This window comes from Macrobrachium nipponense, chromosome 11, assembly GCF_015104395.2.
Source record: "Macrobrachium nipponense isolate FS-2020 chromosome 11, ASM1510439v2, whole genome shotgun sequence".
Classification (NCBI taxonomy): Eukaryota; Metazoa; Arthropoda; class Malacostraca; order Decapoda; family Palaemonidae; genus Macrobrachium; species Macrobrachium nipponense.
In genome coordinates this window covers 107,641,516-107,663,925 of record NC_061087.1, presented here as the reverse complement: position 1 = coordinate 107,663,925, position 22,410 = coordinate 107,641,516, and the positions used below count along the sequence as shown (strand labels likewise).

General features: G+C 35.9%; 1 protein-coding gene across 2 annotated transcripts in view; it reads left to right on the top strand.

Annotated features, from left to right (window-relative positions):
- Positions 1-16,052, top strand: part of LOC135208091 (metalloendopeptidase OMA1, mitochondrial-like) — a 33,575-nt gene extending 17,523 nt beyond the window's left edge. For both annotated transcript variants that reach the window (XM_064240249.1, XM_064240242.1), the window contains exons 8-10: positions 3,004-3,168; positions 3,753-3,957; positions 15,971-16,052. In XM_064240249.1, coding sequence (XP_064096319.1) covers positions 3,004-3,168; positions 3,753-3,957; positions 15,971-15,999 — 399 coding nt within the window. In that variant the 3' untranslated portion in view covers positions 16,000-16,052. The remainder of the gene's footprint in view (positions 1-3,003; positions 3,169-3,752; positions 3,958-15,970) is intronic.
- The last annotated feature ends 6,358 nt before the right edge of the window (positions 16,053-22,410 follow it).

The window sequence follows — 22,410 nt, the reverse complement described above, 5'->3', positions numbered from 1 at the left end:
ATATTATGTTGGATCTCATGAAATCCTGAAGCTTGTCCTTATAACTAAAGAAACCTCCAATTTTCTTAGGGTTCATAGGATGAGGTTTAATTTCAAGAAACCTAATTCGTTTTCATAATTTGTTTACCCTTGGAACGTAAAATTGTCGGAGTGAATAAAGGGAATTGGTGCATAAAAGTTAATTTTGGAACATTAAAGTTCACTGTAGGTTTGGAGACAAACCTTGCTAACATTTTGTTGATAATCTCAAAACTAAATTTCTTTCTTGGGAATGAGTTTTTTTGTGAAATACTCAAGTAAATATTCAATTTCATTATGAAAAGAGGCCCAATCTGAGGTATATCTAAGTGCTCTAAAAACAAGAATGGTGATTGCATTTGTTTTAAAAGAATGGAAACATGAACTAAAAAAATTGGTGCCTAAACCTGTAAAGGTATTTTTTCTGAAAACAGAAGTGCTAAAACCATGGTTATGTCTGATAAACCTTAACACTAAAATGCAAGAGTGTTGTCCTTCTCTTGTTCTAAAGTAAACTTCATGTTAGGATGTATGTTATTAACATATTTCAAAAATAATTGACATTGCCAGGAATGTTTGAATAAGGTAAATGTATCATCACATATCTTCTGTAATATGTTTGGTTTAAAGCTCTCCGGGCAATTATTTAAAATTTCTTCCTCCAAATGACCCATAAAAAAAAGTTAGCAAACAACGGCCTAATGTCTAGCTTGCAACAGAAATTGTCCTTGTTACTTTCACGCACATATAAGAAACTTAAGGTAAAATGGGCTCCATACTTTAGGAAAGAGGACTCTGAAATTCTGAAGAAGCTTGGTAAAGTTGATAACATAGTAATATGCAAACCTGACAAAGGCAAAGGAATAGTAATTCTTAATAAGGTTGACTATCTTGAAAAAATGAATGTAATTCTGTCGGATAACTCTAAATTCAAACTTATTGGTGAACCTAACTTTGTTGACATTTACAAAAAAAGAGGACAAAATCAACCGTTTTCTTAGAAAACTTAAACAAGATGGGATCATTAATGAGGAGGTATTCCATAAACTATTTGTTACAGGTTCTTCTTTTGGCATATCATATGACTCCCTAAAATACAAAATAAGGATGGTATACCAATGAGACCCATAATGTCGTCCTACAACAGTCCTGCCTATAACATCTCAAGTTTCTGGTTAAACTTCTAAACGAATATTCTGTATCGAAATTTACTTTAAAGAAGGTTTTGATTTTCAACAGCAAGTGCGGTTTACAAGATGGTGAACTATTTATGGCTAGCCTGGACGTTGAGTCCTTATTTACTAACATACCTGTTTCTGAAACCATTGAAATGATCCTAAATAAGGTTTTTTAGTGATGCTGAATTTTTTTTATGGTTTTAATAGACAGCTTTTTAAAACCATTTTAGAACTTGCTGTGGCAAGATTCAACTTTCATCTTTAATAAGCAACTCTACCTGCAGGTCGGGGGAGTTGAAATGGGGTCCCCATTAGGCCCGTTGTTTGCTAACTTTTTTTATGGGTCATTTGGAGGAAGAAAATTTTAAATAATTGCCCGGAGAGCTTTAAACCAACATATTTACAGGAGATATGTTTGATGATACATTTACCTTATTCAAACATTCCTGGCAATGTCAATTATTTTTGGAATATGTTAATAACATACATCCTAACATGAAGTTTACATTAGAACAAGAGAAGGACAACACTCTTGCATTTTAGATGTTAAGGTTATCAGACATAACCATGGTTTTAGCACTTCGTTTTCAGAAAAAATACCTTTACAGGTTTAGGCACCAATTTTTTTTAGTTCATGTTTCCATTCTTTTAAAACAAATGCAATCACCATTCTGTTTTTAGAGCACTTAGATATACTCAGATTGGGCCTCTTTTCATAATGAAATTGAATATTTACTTGAGTATTTCACAAAAAACTCATTCCCAAGAAATTTAGTTTTGAGTATTATCAACAAAATGTTAGCAAGGTTTGTCTCCAAACCTACAGTGAACTTTAATGTTCCAAAATTAACTTTTTATGCACCAATTCCCTTTATTCACTCCGACAATTTACGTTCCAAGGTTAAACAAATTATTGAAAACGAATTAGGTTTCTTGAAATTAAACCTCATTCCTATGAACCCTAAGAAAAATTGGAGGTTTCTTTAGTTATAAGAACAAGCTTCAGGATTTCATGAGATCCAACATAATATATAAATTTCAATGCCAAGATGCCTTGGTAGTTACGTTGGATCCTCTCGAAGGCTGTTGCAGGTTCGTTATTATAGCCATCTAGGTCTTAGTTATAGGACTGGGTCAAGAATATCCAATCCCGAATTTTCAAATATAAGGACTCATGCATCCAAATGCAAAATTATTGTGGAAATAATAGGCACTACTAAACAAACAGCCTACCTAACGACCCTTGAGTCTTTATTTATCAAGCACCTCTCTCCAGGCTTAAAACTCTAATGTTTTCTTCGTCTCCTCTCTCTCTGGCCTAAGTTTTGTCTGGGCATGTATGAACTGTTGTGGTCACTTGGCTCTTTTCCTTTCCTTGAATAGGTAGCCTTTCTCGCTCATGTTTTGTTTTTATTTTTAAAGTTTTTAAATGATTTTTAGCTGAATTTTTATTGGTAATAATTTGTACTTTTAACTTGTAATTTATCAAGTAAATTTTAATTATTGCAGACTGATGATGTGTTGAAGCAACATGAAACGTTCTCAAAGAAATAAAGCATGGCTTTTTAGACTGCTGTCTTCCTCGGACTCCTGAATTTTATATATATATATATATATATATATATATATATATATATATATATATATATATATATATATATATATATATGATATATATATATATATATATATATATATATATATAGATATATATATATATATATATATATATATTATCATCACTATGAATGACGACGTCCGGGTTATTACACTGACTGACTGACCAGGTAATGTTTCCCCAAATTAGGCTTGCTATGACGTCAGGGAGTCGTCCGTATTTTGGGGAAGCCTTTCGGTCATAGACGATTCCTTCTCGGGCAAATGGTTTGACACACATCCATCTAGTTCCAACCGTCAAGCTCTCTTGGATGGGCAGATGTGTGAGGCAATGATGCTTCGCCTGAGTTGCAAGGTAGGTCTCTCTCTCTCTCTCCTCTCTCTCTCTACTCTCTCTCTCTCGGGTCTCTCTCTCTCTCTCTCTCTCTCTCTCTCTCTCTCGTGCTCAAGCTAGCATGAATTACATTTTCAGGAAGACCGTTAGACAAATTGTAATGGCATTTAGAAGACGTTTTAATGACTCAATTTTTTTTTTTTCCAGCACAGAATGAGGAGGTAGTTGCAAATGTGTGGGGGCAACAATGTTTTGCCAAAGTTGCAAGATAGGTTATCATCTCTCTCTCTCTCTCTCTCTCTCTCTCTCTCTCGCGTCTCTTCTCTCTCTCTCTCTCTCTCGTCTCTCTCCACTCTCTCCTCTCTCTCTCTCTCTCTCTCTCTCTCTCATTCACGACATAAAGAATCATATTTGGAGGAAAACATGAGATAAATCTTATAGGCATCTTAATGCTGTTTCATTCATGTTTTTATTTCAAGACCAGAATAAAGAGATATTGCCAGTGCTACCAATGAAACTTGGACTTGCATTATCGCAACACGAACCTGCTTAAGCATTACGTAAACATCTCAGCACCTGTGCATACAACTATTCCTTGGTTTCAGTGCCCCGAGTTGCCTGCGAGAGATCCACGTCATCGAGTGTGGCAGATGCAGAGGATGGCAGTCAATCCTCCCTCTCAAAGTGAGGAGAAGGAAGACGTAGGTACAAATTCTCTACCTGACAGTAAAGAAGGGACAACAGAAGGATGTTTATCAGAAAATCAAGAAGAGGAAATTGAAGAGAGGCCAGCCAAAGGCTGGATATCAGGTCTGTATCTTTAAGTGAAGCAAGAGTGGAGAAATGGAGAAAAGTGCCTTATTAGAATTGAAGGGGGCAAAGTGATCTCAGAGCACCTTTCCAAGTTACCCACGGTCTTCAGTAAACTGGAGTAAACAAATGTTTTTGCTGGAGTATGGGACGCTTTTGGTGGTTTGTAAACATCAGCTTTTTAAGAATAAGATTTGATCTCAAATAAACGGGTCAGTTGTCGTAGATAGCTACGTGACTGAGATTACTATAGTCTTTAAAACTATCGTATAATAAATGACGAGACAGATATTTGTTAGTCAGACGGAGTATTTCATTAGATCTTCGTTTTTTTCTGAACACTTGACAAAAACAGAAGAAAGGAATAAGAATAGTTAGGCATTAAACGAAGTAACGGTGGATCTACAAATCACCGTAATTCGGAAGCGAAAGTATTTTTTAGTTAAACATTATGCTTCAAGTCCAATAAGTGTGGTACACTGTTCCGTTATCCATGTACACAATTTTGTAGGTTTAAGTCTCTTTTTAAATTTTATGATATGAATACATTTTTCTATATTAGACAGTGCTTACTGATTTAATGCTGTGTATGTGTGGTGTGTGTGTGTACCTTTCAGTCATATATATTTTTTTTAGAATTAAGGACTTGATTTATTTTTTTGTTATCAGAAACAAAATTATGAAATCTTTGAACATTCAGAGTAAACATGGCTATGAATAATAGATTATTTTTTCGATCATTCTTATCGATAAAAATCCTACATGTCGTCAGTGACATATAAATTTCATGACTTGTTGAAATTTATAATGCATGAAGTTATTATATAAAAGATTATTAACAATTTATAAAGGTCTCATGGACTATAGATTCTGCTTCTGTTTTTAAGAAGCGAGAGGCTAAATTAGAGTTGTTTACAATGAATAAGCACCATTTTCTATATAAAACATTTTGAACGCTTCATAGAAAACGAGAACATTTCGGCGGTGTTTGTGAATTAATGGTATACTCTACCAAACATGAAAGACGTAACAGGATTCAAAAAAAACTTAAATAAAAGATGATATTATAAAATAAACGAATAATAAGGATGAGAAACATGGATATGAAAGCAGTAAATAGTAGTCGAACAATGAGTCTTTGTCTGGAACTTAGGGAAAATGTCCAGATATTTACGAAGTTCGAAAGCTTTAAGTCAGCACTAAGGAATTAAATGAAGCACTGGCAGATGTGTTAAGAAAGGTGGAGGCTTTAAGAAAGACAATAAGGGCAGTAATAAACATTCTAGCTGGCTATGTTGAGAAAGAAGGTTCAGTTCTGAAGTAAATATAAGACAAAGTGAAAGGACACGATAAGTGAAATATTTCAAAACAGAAGAAAGGTTTCGCGAGGTCATATGAATCCTGTAATTTATACTGATGAAGCTTAGATTAAACGATGGCAAACTAAACTGAAGTAGGAAGTATCTATTAGGTACCAAAATCTGTTTTAGAAGATTTCTTGGTTTGAGCTGAATACTTTGCAGGAAAAACTGGAGAGGCATGACCTTTTTGATGAAGGAAACTGTCCAGATCTACACTTGAGTGTTAGTCAAAATTTGGTGAATGTGAAATACCACTGATAATGATAGAAAATAGACAAAGAACCTGTTTTAGAGAGATGGCCTGGTATTATGGAGGAACACATAATTATGAAAGACTTTCTGGTGTTGTGGGAGTAGATTTGGTAAAATGGAAGAAGACCTGGTATTACAAAGGATGGCCTTTTGTTAGGAAGAAAACCTGGTATTACAAAGGATGACCTGGTATTTTGGAAGAAGGCCTGGTATTTTGGAAGAAGGCTTGGTATTTTGGAGAGAGCTTAGTATCACAAAGGATGACCTGGTACTATGGAGGAAAAGACTTAGTAACAATGATTAAAGAGGACCTGGTATTATGACAAAGGACCTGGTACTATGGATGAGGACCGTTACCATGGAAGAGGACCAAGGTACAATGGGAGAGGACACGTTACCATGAAAGAGGACCTGGTAATATGGGAGAGGACCCGTTGCCAGTGAAGAGGACCAAGGTACTATGCGAGAGCACCTGGTATTAAGGAAAATGACGTGGTATATTGAAACAGCATCGTGTATGGAAAGGAAGTAGTAACATCAGGAATGAAAATCAGTGTTTAGGAATACAACGAACAACTTCAGAGATATCATTGTCCTTTGACTGAGCAAATCAATAATATCTATTTGTGGCATATGTATGTATTCCAAATAGCTGTCAACACCAAATATCCGTCATTATCTCAAAGACATCTAGTTACGAAATACTTCATCTTTGTCATAACCTTGCAGTTTATACATTTCACATACTGCTTCAGAACTGTTTTTTGACTCGGGGATCTCTCTCTCTCTCTCTCTCTCTCTCCCTCTCTCTCTCTCTCTCATCTCCTCTCTCTCTCTCTCTCTCTCTCTCTCTCGGATGAAGCCAAGGTAATATCCGGTGTGCCGCAAGGTACGGTGTTAGCTGCAATACTGTTTGTTATTATGATTGAAGACATAGACAATAATGTTAAGGATTCGGTAGTGAGTAGTTTCGCAGTGCACAAGAATAAGTAGAGAAATTACTTGTGATGAAGATAGGAACGCTCTACAAAGAGACCTTAACAAAGTATATGATTGGGCAGAGGTAAATAGGATGGTATTTAACTCTGATAAATTTGAATCAATAAATTATGGAGACACGAGAAGGAAAAGCTATAATGCATATAGGGGACCTAATAATGAGGACAATCACAAATAAGGAAGCAGTTAAAGACCTTGGTGTGATGATGAATAGGAACATGTTATGCAATGATCAAATAGCAACTCTGTTGGCAAAATGTAAAGCAAAAATGGGAATGTTGTTACGGCACTTCAAAACAAGAAAAGCTGAACACATGATTATGCTTTATAAAACATATGTTCGTAGTCCACTTGAATATTGCAATATGATATGGTACCCACACTATCAAAAGGATATTGCACAAATAGAGAGTGTACAAAGGTCCTTTACAGCTAGAATAGAAGAAGTTAAGGACCTAGACTACTGGGAAGACTACAATCCTTAAAATTATATAGTCTAGAAAGGAGAGAGAACGCTACATGATAATTTCAGGCATGGAAACAGATAGAAGGAATAGCAGAAAATATCATGGAACTAAAAATATCAGAAGAGCAAGCAGAGGTAGATTATAGTGCCCAAAACTATACCAGGAAAATAAGGAAAGCACACAGGACATTAATCCACTACGCACCAGCATCGATAATGCAGCGTCTATTCAATGCGTTGCCAGCTCATCTGAGGAATATATCAGGAGTGAGCGTAGATGTGTTTAAGAATAAGCTCGACAAATATCTAAACTGCATCCCAGACCATCCAAGATTGGAAGATGCAAAAATATACCGGAAGATGTAACTAGCAACTCTCTGGTAGACATTAGAGGTGCCTCACACTGAGGGACCTGGGGCAACCCGAACAAGATGTAAGGTCTGTAAGGTCTCTCTCTTTCACACGCACACACACAATCACTCACAAAAGCCAATGAAATTTAAACAATAAACTTTTAGTGAACAAGTGAAAGAGGTATTACATTTCCCAAGGACGCAGAATGAGAGAGAGAGAGAGAGAGAGAGAGAGAGAGAGAGAGAGAGAGAGAGAGAGATGACGACTTGATGCCTTTGATGAAAAGAAGAGGGACGCCTACGATGGTGCATTTTGGCAGCAGATGTTCGAGTAGAGAGAGAGAGAGAGAGAGAGAGAAGAGAGAGAGAGAGAGAGAGAGAGAGAGAGAGAGAGAGAGAGAGAGCTGTGATCAACAGTAAAAGTAGCTTTAATCATTTTAACAGATATTGTCATAATTTAACCCCATTTCAAAAGTTGCACAGAACTGGACTTTATTCTTGAAGGGCACTCCACTGACACTTTTGTCTATCTCGAAGGGTATTGCCCCTAGGGCATATTCAGCCTACTGTTTAGATCCTTCAGGACTGGCTGGGTAGACAATTTCTGATGTTTCTTCACAAATACTGACACTGAGGCTGCTACAAAAGGGTAACACAAAAGTCAGTCATATCAGATAGAATCATAATTATGCTAGAATTTCTCTCTCACTGGTATGGTGATCGTCCTCATCAGTGTTGTAGAGAATTAATTGCGTCTCTCACATTTTTTATAGTTACCTAAACACTCTGTCTAACACATGCACACTCTACATATAGTATCACTCTCAGTACACCTCATGTTCTTTTTCATATTAAACAAACACTACTTTTGTCTAGTATTTTCGTAAGATGTGATTTCATATTATGGTCAACAATAAATAAAAACTAATGTCTTCTTCTAAGGAAGAGAATAAATGGCTAATTCATATTCATGAAATAATGTTTTCAACATGACATAACGCCACTAACAGACCTATCCATATTTGGCATAAGCTAACCACAATAGCCTCAGGTGTTGTTACATGTGCATTGTGGTATAGCAGCCAAAATGTATTTAGGCCTAAGAGATTTAGATTAGAATGGGGGTAGCATTTAACATTGTCCACTAAGCTGCATGAACCTTATTCACAAAGCACTGTATGTGCACTATACTTTTTGTTCTTGTTTTGATATCTATAAAAGTAGCTTATCATTATCGTATATCCAATTGATACTATCGCTTTTATTGGCTCTTCTACTACCTGTCACCATTCTTTTGGCTGTCATCATCTTTTCTTTAAAATAGCGGTTCGTGTGGGTCATGTCTCTATAAGTGTTTAGCAGTGATCATTATCTTTATCTGGGCACAGCTGATTCCACCTACACTTTCTACGCACTTGGCTGCTACGGACCATTGCTCTCTTATACAAAGGTTCATCCTCCATTGCTCTACCTCTTGCAACCCTCATCCCATTTCTCCATTTACTGCTTCCTTTGTCAATTGTCTCTTTATTCTCATTCTCCTTCCACCACCCTCTCACCTGCCACTCTCTGGAATACTGGGACCAAGGAAATAATCATCTCGTCCCTTTGCCCCCAACTTCCTATCACTTACCACACTCTCCCTTTGTCAGATTTGCCTTTGGGTAGGTACTCTCTTTATCAGTGCTCACTCTGATCTCATCATTACGGAAATGTCTCGCCTTTGTCGTTCCGCTTTCGTGCTTTGGTAAAGGCAGAGTTAGCTTCTTTCTTTTTTTTTAATCTAAATATTCCTCTCATTTTCTTTGTCAGAGATTTCTGGTACTGACTGTTGGGTATCGCAGTTTGGATCTCGTCTGTTCTGTAACATTTCTCTTTACCCTTTTCTATTCCCTTCCTTCACAACATGGTTTTGTCAAAGCCTCCCGCCCCCAGGCCTCTCTCTCTCTGTATTTTCTCTTTTTTTATCACCTTAATATTTTTGTCCACATGATTGTAATATTCAGCCAATCATAACGATATTCTTCTTCTCTCTCTCTCTCTTTCCTCGCCATTATCTGTCACCTTCCCTTGTGGTCTAGCTTTTCTTAATCTCTCACCCTTCTCTGCTCTCTTTCACCATCACGTTTTGTCAAAGGCCCCCCACCTCTCTATCTCTCTCTCTTTCTTATGACTTTCTTTTCCCTGCCATCCGTCTTCTCCTTACCAAGCCTCTCCTCCTCCTCCTCATTCTCTGCTACGCCCTCTTCGTTGTGACGACCGAAGGTCCTCCTCCTCCACCTCCTCCTCGTCACCTGGGTCGCATCCTCGTCAACCCCAGGGTCGTCGTCACCGTCCCCTTTTCCATCTACGCCCTTTTCCATCAGCGTCATAATCCAGCCTTTCACGCCGGTCCGAATAAAATGATTACTCGCCCCACAATAAGCTCCGCTAATACCTTAATTTCCTTTGCCGCATCCCTTTTCATCTTCGAACTCTCTGCCGAGCTCCGAGAAAAAAAAAACCTTTGATGTTGGGGACGAAAAGCCAACGCGGTTTCGAAGGAACATCTGCTGGTTGAAAGGACGTCTTCTTCTTCTTCTTCTTCTTCTTCTTCTTCTTCTTCTTCTTCTTCACACGAGTAGGAAGAGGAGGATGAATACGAGAGGATGAGGGAACGAGAGGCATTTGAATAATAAACGAGCTTGGTGAAACTATGAGGCGAATGAAGTGAATGAAGAGGAAAAGAGGTGGGATTTAATTGTGAGATTCTTCTTCCTCCTATTCTTCTTCTTCTTCACTTGAGGTGAGAAGAAGGATGAATACGAGAGGATAGAGACGAGAGGCGTTTTTCTTTGAATAATAAAAACGAGTCGCAAAAAAGGAGTTTGGTGAAAATATAGGACGCGACCAATAACTTCCATTTTCAGATGTTCTTGTAGGCAACGAAACAAACAAATATAAAACGGGTAACACACAAAGGCTGCTATAACATTAGACGCTGCCTCGACGAGAGAGGTGAATGCCCAGAGGCCTATAGAAGGTCGCTAATCCGTTCATTTGTACGGCTGGCCTTTACCCATTGCACTACGAGGAAGATGACACACCTGGTACTATAGACAGAATATGATAGCTACTCACAGACAGCGGATTTGAAGACAACATAAAACAATCAGAAATACGCAAGGCGTTTTGACATACTACAAGCAAGGCAATATCACAGAGCTACACGGCGAATAGACAGGACAGCAGGTAACAGTATACCACCAAACTAACTTTAACAACGAATATAACAACAGGAACATCATTAAGAAGATTATTAAGAAGAATGTCAAGCAACGAGCCCCTATAACGACGTAAACATACGGTTGTCTTACAAATTAAACCCTCCTTCATCACTTGTAATGAAAAATAGCCTAAGGAGATGACTACCAATGTAATTTATAAATTTACTAGACCCGAGGAGGAACTCAGTGCTCCAAGAGGAAACTACATTGGCAGAACCAAGAGACCTTGGGCAGAACATCTAAGACTCTCAGGCCCAGTTCGTATCGGGGCACAATAACAGAAGCAGTTTGTATAGCCACAAGCAAACAGAATTTAAATGCGCAAACAGGTGATGACCGTTCTCTACCGATTGCTCGACCTTGAAGAGAGATCCAAGGTTATGGTCAACAAGGCAGTGTAGAGCGACGCCAGAACATCACACGCGGAGAAATTCATAGTTTTATTAGGGATATAAGATTAAGAATCAGAATGTAGGACCAATACTGTAACATAGTTTCACCCTGTAAATAACATGTAGATATTATGTAAAAAACCAACTACCCAATTGTGAATTGTAAACCAAACATTGTAAACATGTGTGATATTATGTATACCATGTCTCCGTTCTCTGTAATTATGTCGCTTGTACATATTTATTCTTGTAGTGGTACTCCTTCTTACCACTAGGTTTGTAACACTTGTTTTCCTGTTTTGACCTTTTGTATCCTTGCCTATCTTTTCGTTACTGTTCGTCATTTAAGTGTCCTTGTCGTTCATTTAGTTTACTTTGGCTTGTAATATTTTGAAGAGGGCAGAGTCGCTCTCAGGCTACCTTAACGACAACATATTTGTATACACGGTGTAGGATAATCATCTTCCTATTGTTAAAGTAAGTCAGTGTGTTTTCTTTTATTTTGTTTCGTTGGTATATTTAATTCAGGTGTTTGTTTAATTGTTTGTCTGTGTTCGTTCATTGGTTCATATAATTGTGTTGGTTTAAACTGCGAATTGTTTTCTATTCTACTAAAGTAAATTTCAATGTAATTGCTTGTTATTTCTATTATTAAATTGTTATATTTTGTGATCTGAGTTTTACACGTTCCTTCATTGATTGATATTTCTTCAAATGTTATTATAAGCTGTAACAGCTAGGCTAAGGCTTAGTTTATAATAATTGGGGCCTTGTCCGGGATCTTAAACAAGTAAACACACCTGATTAAACTACCAAAGTACTGACAGTTAAGTCACCGTGAATGTTCCATAATTTAAATTTGTATACATTGTGATTATCGAATAGATTTATTACAGTATGTTGCGTGGGTTCTTTTCTCCTATTTATCTTAAGCGATTTCTCTCGACATTTAAGTCATTCCAATTCATGTTTTCGGACATCGCTATTATAGCTGCGGTCGTATCTAAGTTAATGTAGAAAGTAACAGTTCATTTACATTGGTTCGCCTTGTTTCAAATAGTTTTGGGAGGGAGAAATATTATTTGAAACTTCGTCTTTTATGACATCATGGCATCATATTACCTAGCGCCGTGTAATAGAGTAGGTTTTGGGAGTTTGACTTGGCTGGTCCTGACATTTCCGTATCTACGCTATTCGAAGCATCTAAGTATTATTGCTTTTCATATCGCTTCATTCGTACAGTTTTGTACCGGTAATTATATTTACTACTTTATCGAAGCATCCAAGTATTAACTTTTCATTTTTGCTTCCTTCGTACCAGTAATTATAATTATTTATTCTTACCCGACTTGCGTATGTAAGAATAGTTCAGTATTACATCACGTGATGCGTAATGTAAGAATAGTTCAGTATTACATCACGTGATATATATTACGTATTCTGTAATTGTTTATGCATTGGGAACACTTCTCGTTGACTTTGCTACGTTCTCTTGTGGATTTTCAGTCGCAATGTTCAGTAGACTCATTTTTTCAGTGACCCCTAAGGAAAACTCATCACTAGTATATGCTAAAAAGAGTGAATTGTTGGCTTTGGCAGATAAGTTTGAAGTAACTGCTAGTTCAAGAGACAGGAAAGATGACATAAAAAATGCCATTTTAGAATATATTATAGAGGAGGAAATTTTAGAACACGAGGCTAGGAAATTCCTGAGTGCTAAGAAAGAAAGCTCAGAACGTTGAGCATATGAGTTAGCCATACAGTTAGAACAAATAAAATTAGAGGCAGATAGGAGAGAGAGACAAAAGTTATGAAGTGAGAGACAAAAGTTAGAGATAGATAAGAAAGAAAAGGTATGACCTAGAAATGGAGAAAGCTAGATTAGATCATGAAGCTAGTCTAACTCAGAATATGGAAATTGAAAAAAAAAAAGTAGGATTAGTATAGAACAACATAGTAGAATAATGGCCCTAGAATCTAATCAACCACTCAAGTTTGACTTTACTAAGAGTATTTAAAGTTAGTTCCTGAATTTACAGAACCGATGTAGATGCCTTCTTCCGTAATTTCGAAGATATTGCCTCAAATATGAAATGGCCAGTAGATCAATAGGTTTGGTTACTTAAATCCAAAGTCCAGGGTAAGGCTGCTATAGTGGTTAGTAATTTGGTAGGGGAAAGAAATTATACAGTAGTTAAGCAAGCTATTTTAGATGCATACATGGTAACTGCCGAGGTCTTAGACAAAGATTTAGACAATACATTAAATCAAATGCTCAAACTTGGTATGAATTTGCAAATGAAAAACTAAGATTATTTCATAAATGGCTTAAGGCTGCCAATGTTAATAATTTTGAGGACTCATTAACCTGATTGTGACTGAAGAATTCATGAGAAAACTGCCATAAAATATTAGAATGCATATTGCTGACCGCGAGGAAGAGGATTTAAAGAAATCTGCTATGTTAGCTGACCATTTTTTTCTTAATACACAAAACACAGGTACTGAGATGTTTTGTAAAGCAAGGCAAAGCAACAGGGTTCAGTGGTGAGAAAGAGGGTGTTAAATATTGTTCATATTGTAAACAACAAGGTCATGACATAAATGAATGTAAAAACCCAACTGTAAGAAATCTAAGTTTTTTTGGGCTCTCGGCTGTCCTACCCGATGTTGGTAAATATAAAGACAGTAAAATTTAGCGTAAAAGGTAAAGGAACTATGCATTGTAGTACGCCTGAAAGTAAATGATGCTGTTTGCTAATTATATTTCAGAGGGTACAGTAACAATTCCCAATGGTACTGCCTGTTTAAAGTAAGAATCTTACGTGATTACTGGGTCAACCCAAAGCATGATTTTACATAGCGCAGTGCCTACAATTTCTTTGCTTGATGGAAAGGTACTAGTTAGGGATTTAAGTCACACTAACAGTTTGTCTTTAGCAGAGCTCATTTAAACTGTGAATATGTATCTGGTAAAGTAAAGATTGCTGTTATCAACACACCATTCCTGTACATGATGTTCAAGTATTACTTGGGAATGATTTAGCTGGTCAACTAACTTTACCTAACCTTATTTTGTATAATCAGCCACTGGATAATAACTCTAATGATTTGGATATCTTTGAACATGTAATTAAAGAAAATAATTTCATTAGTGACTTAGGTGAAAATGACATTGAGGAAGTAGAGACCGAAGTTAGACAGATCAATGTCCGACCAGACTGAGAATTTTGTTGGTGTCTTAACTAGGGCAAAAGCCAAACAAGCTGTGAATGAAGGTGTCCCAGATATAGTAAAGACCAACATTTCCTGTACTAATTCTGATTTGATAAACTTACAACGACAGATGCGACTTTAACTAATGAACTTAAACAAGCTTCCACTAAGGAAAAGGTAAGGTACCCTGGCTATTACTTTGATAAAGGAGTCCTGTTTAGGCTGTACCGACCTAGAAAGCTGTCATCTAATGATACTTGGGCTAATAAAGAACAACTTGTAGTACCATTAACTTTACGTAAGAATATTTTGAGTGTTGCTCATCAAGCAGATTCCCATTTAGGAGTGTCAAAGACCTACAACCGTATAGCTAATGATTTCTTTTGGCCAGGTATGAAACATGATTTAATTGAATTTAAAGTGTCATATCTGTCAAGTAGTTGGAAAACCTAACTAAGTAATTCCAAAATCACCCCTCGTACCAATTGTAATACCACACGAACCTTTCAGTAAAATCATAATTGACTGTGTAGGCCCATTGCCAAAAACTAAAAAAGGTAATCAATATATTTTGACTAGACTTTGTCCTACCACTAGATACCCTATTGCAATTCCCCTTGGTAACATTTGTGCTAGAAATATTGTGGAACACTCCTTAAAGTTTCACCACTTATGGATTCCCAAAAGAAATACAGATGATCGGGGGTACTAATTTCACAAGTGACCTTTCAAAGGAATTTAATGTAAAACATACTCTTGCATCACCATATCACCCACAATCAGACCTTAAAATCATTACATCGAAAGAAAAATTTTGTATGGAGACTGGAACAGACTGGGATGAGAGTTTAGACTTAATATTATTTGTAATTAGAGAAGTCCCTAATGATTCCTTAGGTATGTCACCGTTTGAGATGTTATTTGGACATAAAGTTAGGGGGCCACTACAAGTAATTAAAGATAAAATGTTGAACAATGATACTTTAGATAACGTAAGTGTAGGGCAGTATGTCGAAAATTGAAATGTAATTTTGAGAAAGTCCATAATTTTGCATTTAATAACTTAACAAGTAGTCAAGATGCGATGAGGAATATTTTGACCTAAAAACTAAAGTTCGTAAGTTTAAAGGGGATTTTGTACTTGTATATTTCCCTACTCCTAGTTCTCCTCTCCAACATAAATTTTCTGGTACTTATATAATTCAGAAATGTTTCAATCAATAAAACAATTATATAATCGGTGACTCCAATAAGAACAAAGAAAAGTCAACCCAAAGTTAGTTCTTGTAAATCTCATCAAGAAATATCATGGTAATCCTCCAGTTGCTTTGCATTGTCTATCACTCTAATGTAGATTTTAAGAAATATAATGCATCAGCAACATCAAGTAAAACCCCATTGCCACATGATGCAGATTTATATCACGTCTAATTATTTTTGTTTCTTGGACGACTCTACTAACCAGGAAATATTGCAGAATATTCTAGTATATTTACAGCATACCCCCACGAAAGCAAGAGGAGCCAGCTAGCAGCAGAATTATCCACAAATACAAGAGATATGGGGGGATGTGACGTGCTCACGTTGCAGCGATGCTGAACACTACATTGAATTACAGCCGGGTACACTACCAATTCGTTAACACTATTACAGGACCATACATTGAATTACAGCCGGGTACACTACCAATTCGTTAACACTATTACAGGACCAGCCTGGAAAAGCAGCAACGGATGAAGGAGGAAGTATCGTATTTACTGAAGAATGGACTGGCAACTAGAAGCACATCAGCTTGGGCGTCACCATGTCTTTTAGTTCCAAAAAAACCAAACGGTACAAAGTAAGGTTATGCACTGACTTTCGCCAAATAAAAGTTACTATCAAAGATAGCTATCCATTACCAGGATTGATGACATTTTAGATGCCATTGGTAATGCCAAATATTTTATCACAAATCTATTGCGTGGATATTATCAGATTCCACTTACAGATAGAGCAAAGCAAATATCTGCCTTCATAACCCCCTTTGGATTATTCCAATATGAGAGGCTTGAATTTGGTTTAACCAATGCCCCCGCCACCTTCCAGCGCTTGGTGAATAGTGTAATTCAGGATCTTGATGGTACATATGTGTATATCGACGATATTGTTGTGACATCTGACACCTTGGATGAGCACATCCATCGACTAAAAGCATTGTTTGGTAGTCTCCAGGAGTTTGGACTTTCCTATTCACCTAGGAAAAATCTTCATTTGGTAAAGGGAAGGTTAGGTATTTAGGTCACATCATAGGTAGTGGAGAAATTGTTCCTAAAGATGAAAATATCACTGCTATTGTTGAGTTCCCTGTCCCACGAAATAGGAAAAGTCTTTTAAGATTTCTAGGCATGACTTCCTATTACAAGAAATTCTGTAAAAATTATAGTATAGTAGCCACTCCCTTGATTGACCTGACCAGCCCCAAAAATAAATTTGTATGGTCGTCTAATTGTCAACAGCTTTTGATCAACTAAAGAATATACTTGCTCATAAATCTGTCCTTGTTGCTCCTGATCTTGCTCAACCTTTTATCATACAGATTGACGCCTGTGATACTGGCATTGGTGCTGTCTTGATGCAGAAGAACAGTGACACACAGATGTTGCATCCTGTTAGCTACTATTCCTGCAACTCAAAAAAACACCAACGTTCCTATGCGACCGTAGAAAAAGAGCTGCTGGCAATCATCCTAACCTTGCAGAAATATGAAATATATTTCTCATCCACATCCCGATCACAATCTTTACGGACCATAACCCACTAACCTTTCCTCGGACGAGCGAGGTTAACAAATCAACGTATTTTCAGATGGTCTTTGTTTCTGCAAAACTTTGACCTAACCATCCACTACATAACAGGAACTAAGAACTTGCATTGCGGATGCCCTGTCTCGGACCCACATGAACTCCCCCTGATAGTCTTTCTGGAATAACCTCTTCATGATCCTATAATGTCCTCTAGGCCATTCTTCAACGGGGAAGGAGTGTGATATTATGTATACCATGTCTCCGTTCTCTGTAATTATGTTCGCTTGTACAATATTTATTCTTGTAGTGGTACTCCTTCTTACCACTAGGTTTGTAACACTTGTTTTCCTGTTTTGACCTTTTTGTATCCTTGCCTATCTTTTCGTTACTGTTCGTCATTTAAGTGTCCTTGTCGTTCATTTAGTTTACTTTGGACTTGTAATATTTTGAAGAGGGCAGAGTCGCTCTCAGGCTACCTTTAACGACAACATATTTGTATACACGGTGTAGGATAATCATCTTCCTATTGTTAAAGTAAGTCAGTGTGTTTTCTTTTATTTTGTTTCGTTGGTATATTTAATTCAGGTGTTTGTTTAATTGTTTGTCTGTGTTCGTTCATTGGTTCATATAATTGTGTTGGTTTAACTTGCGAATTTTCTATTTTACTAAAGTAAATGTCAATGTAATTGCTTGTTGTTTCTATTATTAAATTGGTTATATTTTGTGATCTGAGTTTTTACAACGTTCCTTCATTGATTGATATTTCTTAAATGTTCTTATTATAAGCTGTAACAGGCTAGGCTAAGGATTAGTTTATAATACATGAAATATGGGAACCAATTAACCTCCTAATTCAATTCAGCCGGTATAAACAAGATCTACCGCTGTCTCTTCAGACTGTGGGTATAAACAGAGAAAGAAGCCTGTATGTATTAGTTCTTGCTTGAAAAAGCCTGAAATTAGACGAAACGGACAGTAGCATTAAGTGGTAAACACACATAGAATTTGTATACTTATCCAGAACTTTGAAGAATGATTGAAAACAGTAGTAAGGAAATATGAAAAAGACTGCATCAAAGAAGTCAGTGCCACAAAGGCGATTGATTGCAACAAAAGCATACACATACACACACACACACATATAAAATTATATATTATATATTATATAATATAATTATATAATATATTTATATTATCATTGGTTGTTCTCAATCCTTAACCCATCAGCAAACATAATAGAATTTAAATCCTCGCTATTCTGATAATGAAAAAATGAATCCACAAAGGACGTTAATCCAGCCTTCTCGATTATCTGTGGTAAAACGAAGTGAGTGTAAATTAATATCAGCTGAGATTATATACATATATATTATATTTTTTGATGTTTCAGTATTCATTGCCTGTAATTTTCCAGCCTTGAGATGCATAATGTGATGTAAAAACGTTGGCATAATAAACTTGATACTTGTGACGACATGCCTTTACCTCTTCAATCTGGATATATATATATATATATAATATATATACACACACACACACACACACACACACACACATTATACACACATATATATATATATATATATATATATATATATATTATATAAATATAAAGGTTTTTTTGCCATGAAGAAGAAATGAAAAAGAGAGATAGCCGAGTACTTTAGGTCCTGTTCGGACCCTTTACTGAAGGCAAACTAATTTTACAGAGAACAACATATGTCAAAGAAGGCTTAATATCCAAACTGACACTACTAGATTAGCAATAAGGGCGATTTTCACTCTACAGAAAGAGGAGCCGCCTGAGGGTAGCCGCACCTTGAAGGATACACGCAGGAAAGTAAACAAGGGGGATTCTTCCAGAAAACAGAATATTTTTGAAAAAAAACAAAAGGTAGCATACAATTTAATATCATGAATTTTTACGCAAATTTTCCCCAAAAAATTATTATTAATGAAAAGACGAGAGAAAATATGAATATATATATATGCAAGAGAAAGAGAGAGAGAGAATATCGAACCAGAGAGAGAGAGAGAGAGAGAGAGAAATAATAACTATATACATGTGGGACTAATTTATTAGTTCATTTATTTTAAGGCCCTTTATAAACATCTTACAAATATATGGGTCCAAATGGTACATTCCCAGACTAAGATTTAGGTTGTTTTTATTAGTGATTTGTATAATTGCCGATTCCAGTAAATTTCTTGAAACATAATCATTAGATCTAGCAATTACCGAGGTATCACCCCAATTAATACAATGAGATTTTTTCACTCTGATGATAACAGTGCATTTGAAGTCTGGGCTGTTCTAACTGAATACATATGGCTGCTTAATACGCACACATAAATTTTTATTTTTACTTGGGACTGAACTAACGTAAAACGATGGGCAATCCTTACAAGGAATTTTGTCAATGATGTTATTGTTACAGGACTATTCTTAATTTAGCAAAAAAAAAATATTTATCTTTAATGGTATTGTTATAAGAGAACACTACATTAACATTAAACGATTTAAATATTGATTTTATGGTTTCAAATCCACAAAAGTAAGGTAAGCTAAGTACATTTTTAGGCATTTCTTTTTCATTAATAGCAACACAATAAAACTTTTTGTGAGCTTTTTGATAACATAAATCAATTAAATGAGGTGGGTAGCAGAGATCGTTTCCTATCTTTTTTATGTATTCTATTTCTTGGTCCAGATATTGTGGACTCGTGATACGCCAAGCGCGTAGGAACATAGAAGAAAAAATTTAAATTTCAATATTAAGATGGTGGCCAGAATAAAAATGTACATATGTTAAATTATTTGTGGGTTTTCTATGAATACTGAATTTCCATTGGAAAGATTCTCTATGAATTAATACATCTAGGAAAGGGATGACATTGTTATTTTCAATTTCAACAGTGAATTTTTATGGATGGCACTAAATTATTCAATTTAGACAGTAAATCATTTACATCGATACCAATAGTTAAGCTACTAAGATATCATCAACATATCGGTACCATTTTATATACTTCGTGATCAAGTTATTCATATATATATATATAGTATATATATATATTTATATATATATATATATATATATATATATATATATATATATATATATATATATATATATATATATATATAGATATATATTATATATATATATATATATATATATATATATTTGTTTATGAACTTAAGATTGTTTATATTCATCCAGGATTCTTTTTTCCAGACTGGCTCGTGCAAATACCAGGCAAGAATCAGCAGCGACACAAAATTCACAAAGCAAAATAACTCTCAAAGAGGGATACAAAAAAACACTGAATCAACCTTAACAATAATTTAATTAACAAAAATAGTCTTAAATTACAAAAAGTAGTCCTCGAAAAGCTTTCTTAGGAACTGGAAAAACACATACGCTACTTTACAATAATAACACTCGAACCATCACGCGCCTACCTAACTTTTATACCTCAGTCGAAGAGAAAGAAAGGTGTAGGAGGCAGAAAAAACACACTTTTCCCTAGCATACGATAGTTGGAGTTGCAGAGTGAAGTAAACCTTAAACCTAATCAATTTTACAATAATTGTTAACCATAATACACCTTATAATAATATGTCCTAATTGACGATTAAAAACTACACTGGAAGAGGTGATGAAGAAACAGCTGAAGAATTCTCAAAGACCACAACCGAATTCGTAATCAAAGATTATAACGCATCAACAGCGATTGTCCTAACTCCGGATCACTAGGGTGTTCTTGCACCGAGGGGATCACCAGGGCGAACGTAAATTGTATATAATGTAAACAGACGGGGGGAAGAACATATACGGTCCGCTTACCGTTCTTCGCCACTAGAAGGCCTCCTGACGACTCCAGGAGGTCAAACACACGGCAACAGCAGCAGCAGTGGCAAAGCAGCAGCACAAAAGCAACAGCAATGCTTTTAAGTGAGGCTAAAATTCATTGGCAGGAGCCTCTCAATTTCAATGGTAGCTGCAAGATCAGGAACAAATATCTTTCGATAATTAAGCCGTGAAAAATGCTGCAAGACCTCCTCTGTTGGGGAGCCGATACACCTCTGCCCCGCTGCCCAAAAAAAACGCACTCAGGCAAAGGGAGAGAGAGAGCGAAAAGCAGTATCCCGTAATGGGGCAGTTCGACAAGCGAAGCACTGAAGACGGGTAGTCCGCTCCACAAAACATGAAAAGGGCAAAAAAAAAAAATGGTGAATAAACACTATACAAATTAACACAAACAAAACCTTGGCCAGGGATAAAAGAATGTTTCAAGAGAACTTTTCGTGACTTAATTAAACAAATGACATAAACCACGAACAAAATATTTAAAGTAATTATGGATTACAGCTCCCCGGGACAAGGAAAAAAAAAAATAATTTATTATTTTTTTTTTAGAAAGGTAACTCCTAGCCAATATTAAAGTAATTTGTAATGCAAGCAAAAATATGAGCCATTGTGCTTTAAAAGCAAAATAGGAAAAATATATCTAGTAAAATTTTCATTTCAGTCATACAAAAGTAAATGCAGATATCAAAAACAAATATTTCATAAACCCAAAACCACTATCCTTAAACATTACTAATATAAACTCTTAAGATTATATGTAAATAATGTAACCTTAAACTTATATTAAGAAATCTTCCCAAAACACCTGACGAAAAAAAAAAAACAATTGCTCAAATGGGATTGATGCAGAGTCCTTTACCCTCCGACACAACTACTCTTGGATAGCCACCAACATCCTTTTCATTACCGAATGTCCTAGAAAGAACATCAGGGACTACGTTGTTCTTTTCCAGCCACGTGACAAATAGAAAGGTTATATTCTTGGAGTAAAAGACTCCAGCGCAAAATACGTTGATTTTTATCTTTAAATTTTAATTAATAAAATAAAAATTAGGGATTATGATCTGTAAAGACCTTTATTGGACATACTGAGGAAGATAAATACACTTCAAAATGTATGATGGCTTTCACTAAGCATAAAGCCTCTTTCTCAATTGTTGAGTAACGTCTCTCTGCCGGTAAACCAACTTCTTGGAAAAGTAGGCGACTGGATGCGAGGTGCCACCTTTTCACCCTCCTGCAGCAAGACAGCACTAAACCTGTGTCACTGGCATCTGTAGCCAAACAAAAAGGCAAGGAAAATCGGGAGAACGTAACAAAGGATAGGTTATTAAAGTACCTTTCAATTTTTCAAATGCATCCTGACAACTCGTTACCATTCCACATAAATTTTACATCTTTCTTTAACAAATTTGTTAAGGGATTAGCAAGGTCAGAAAAATTCTTAATAAACTTTCTATAATAACCAACTAGACCAAAAAATCTAC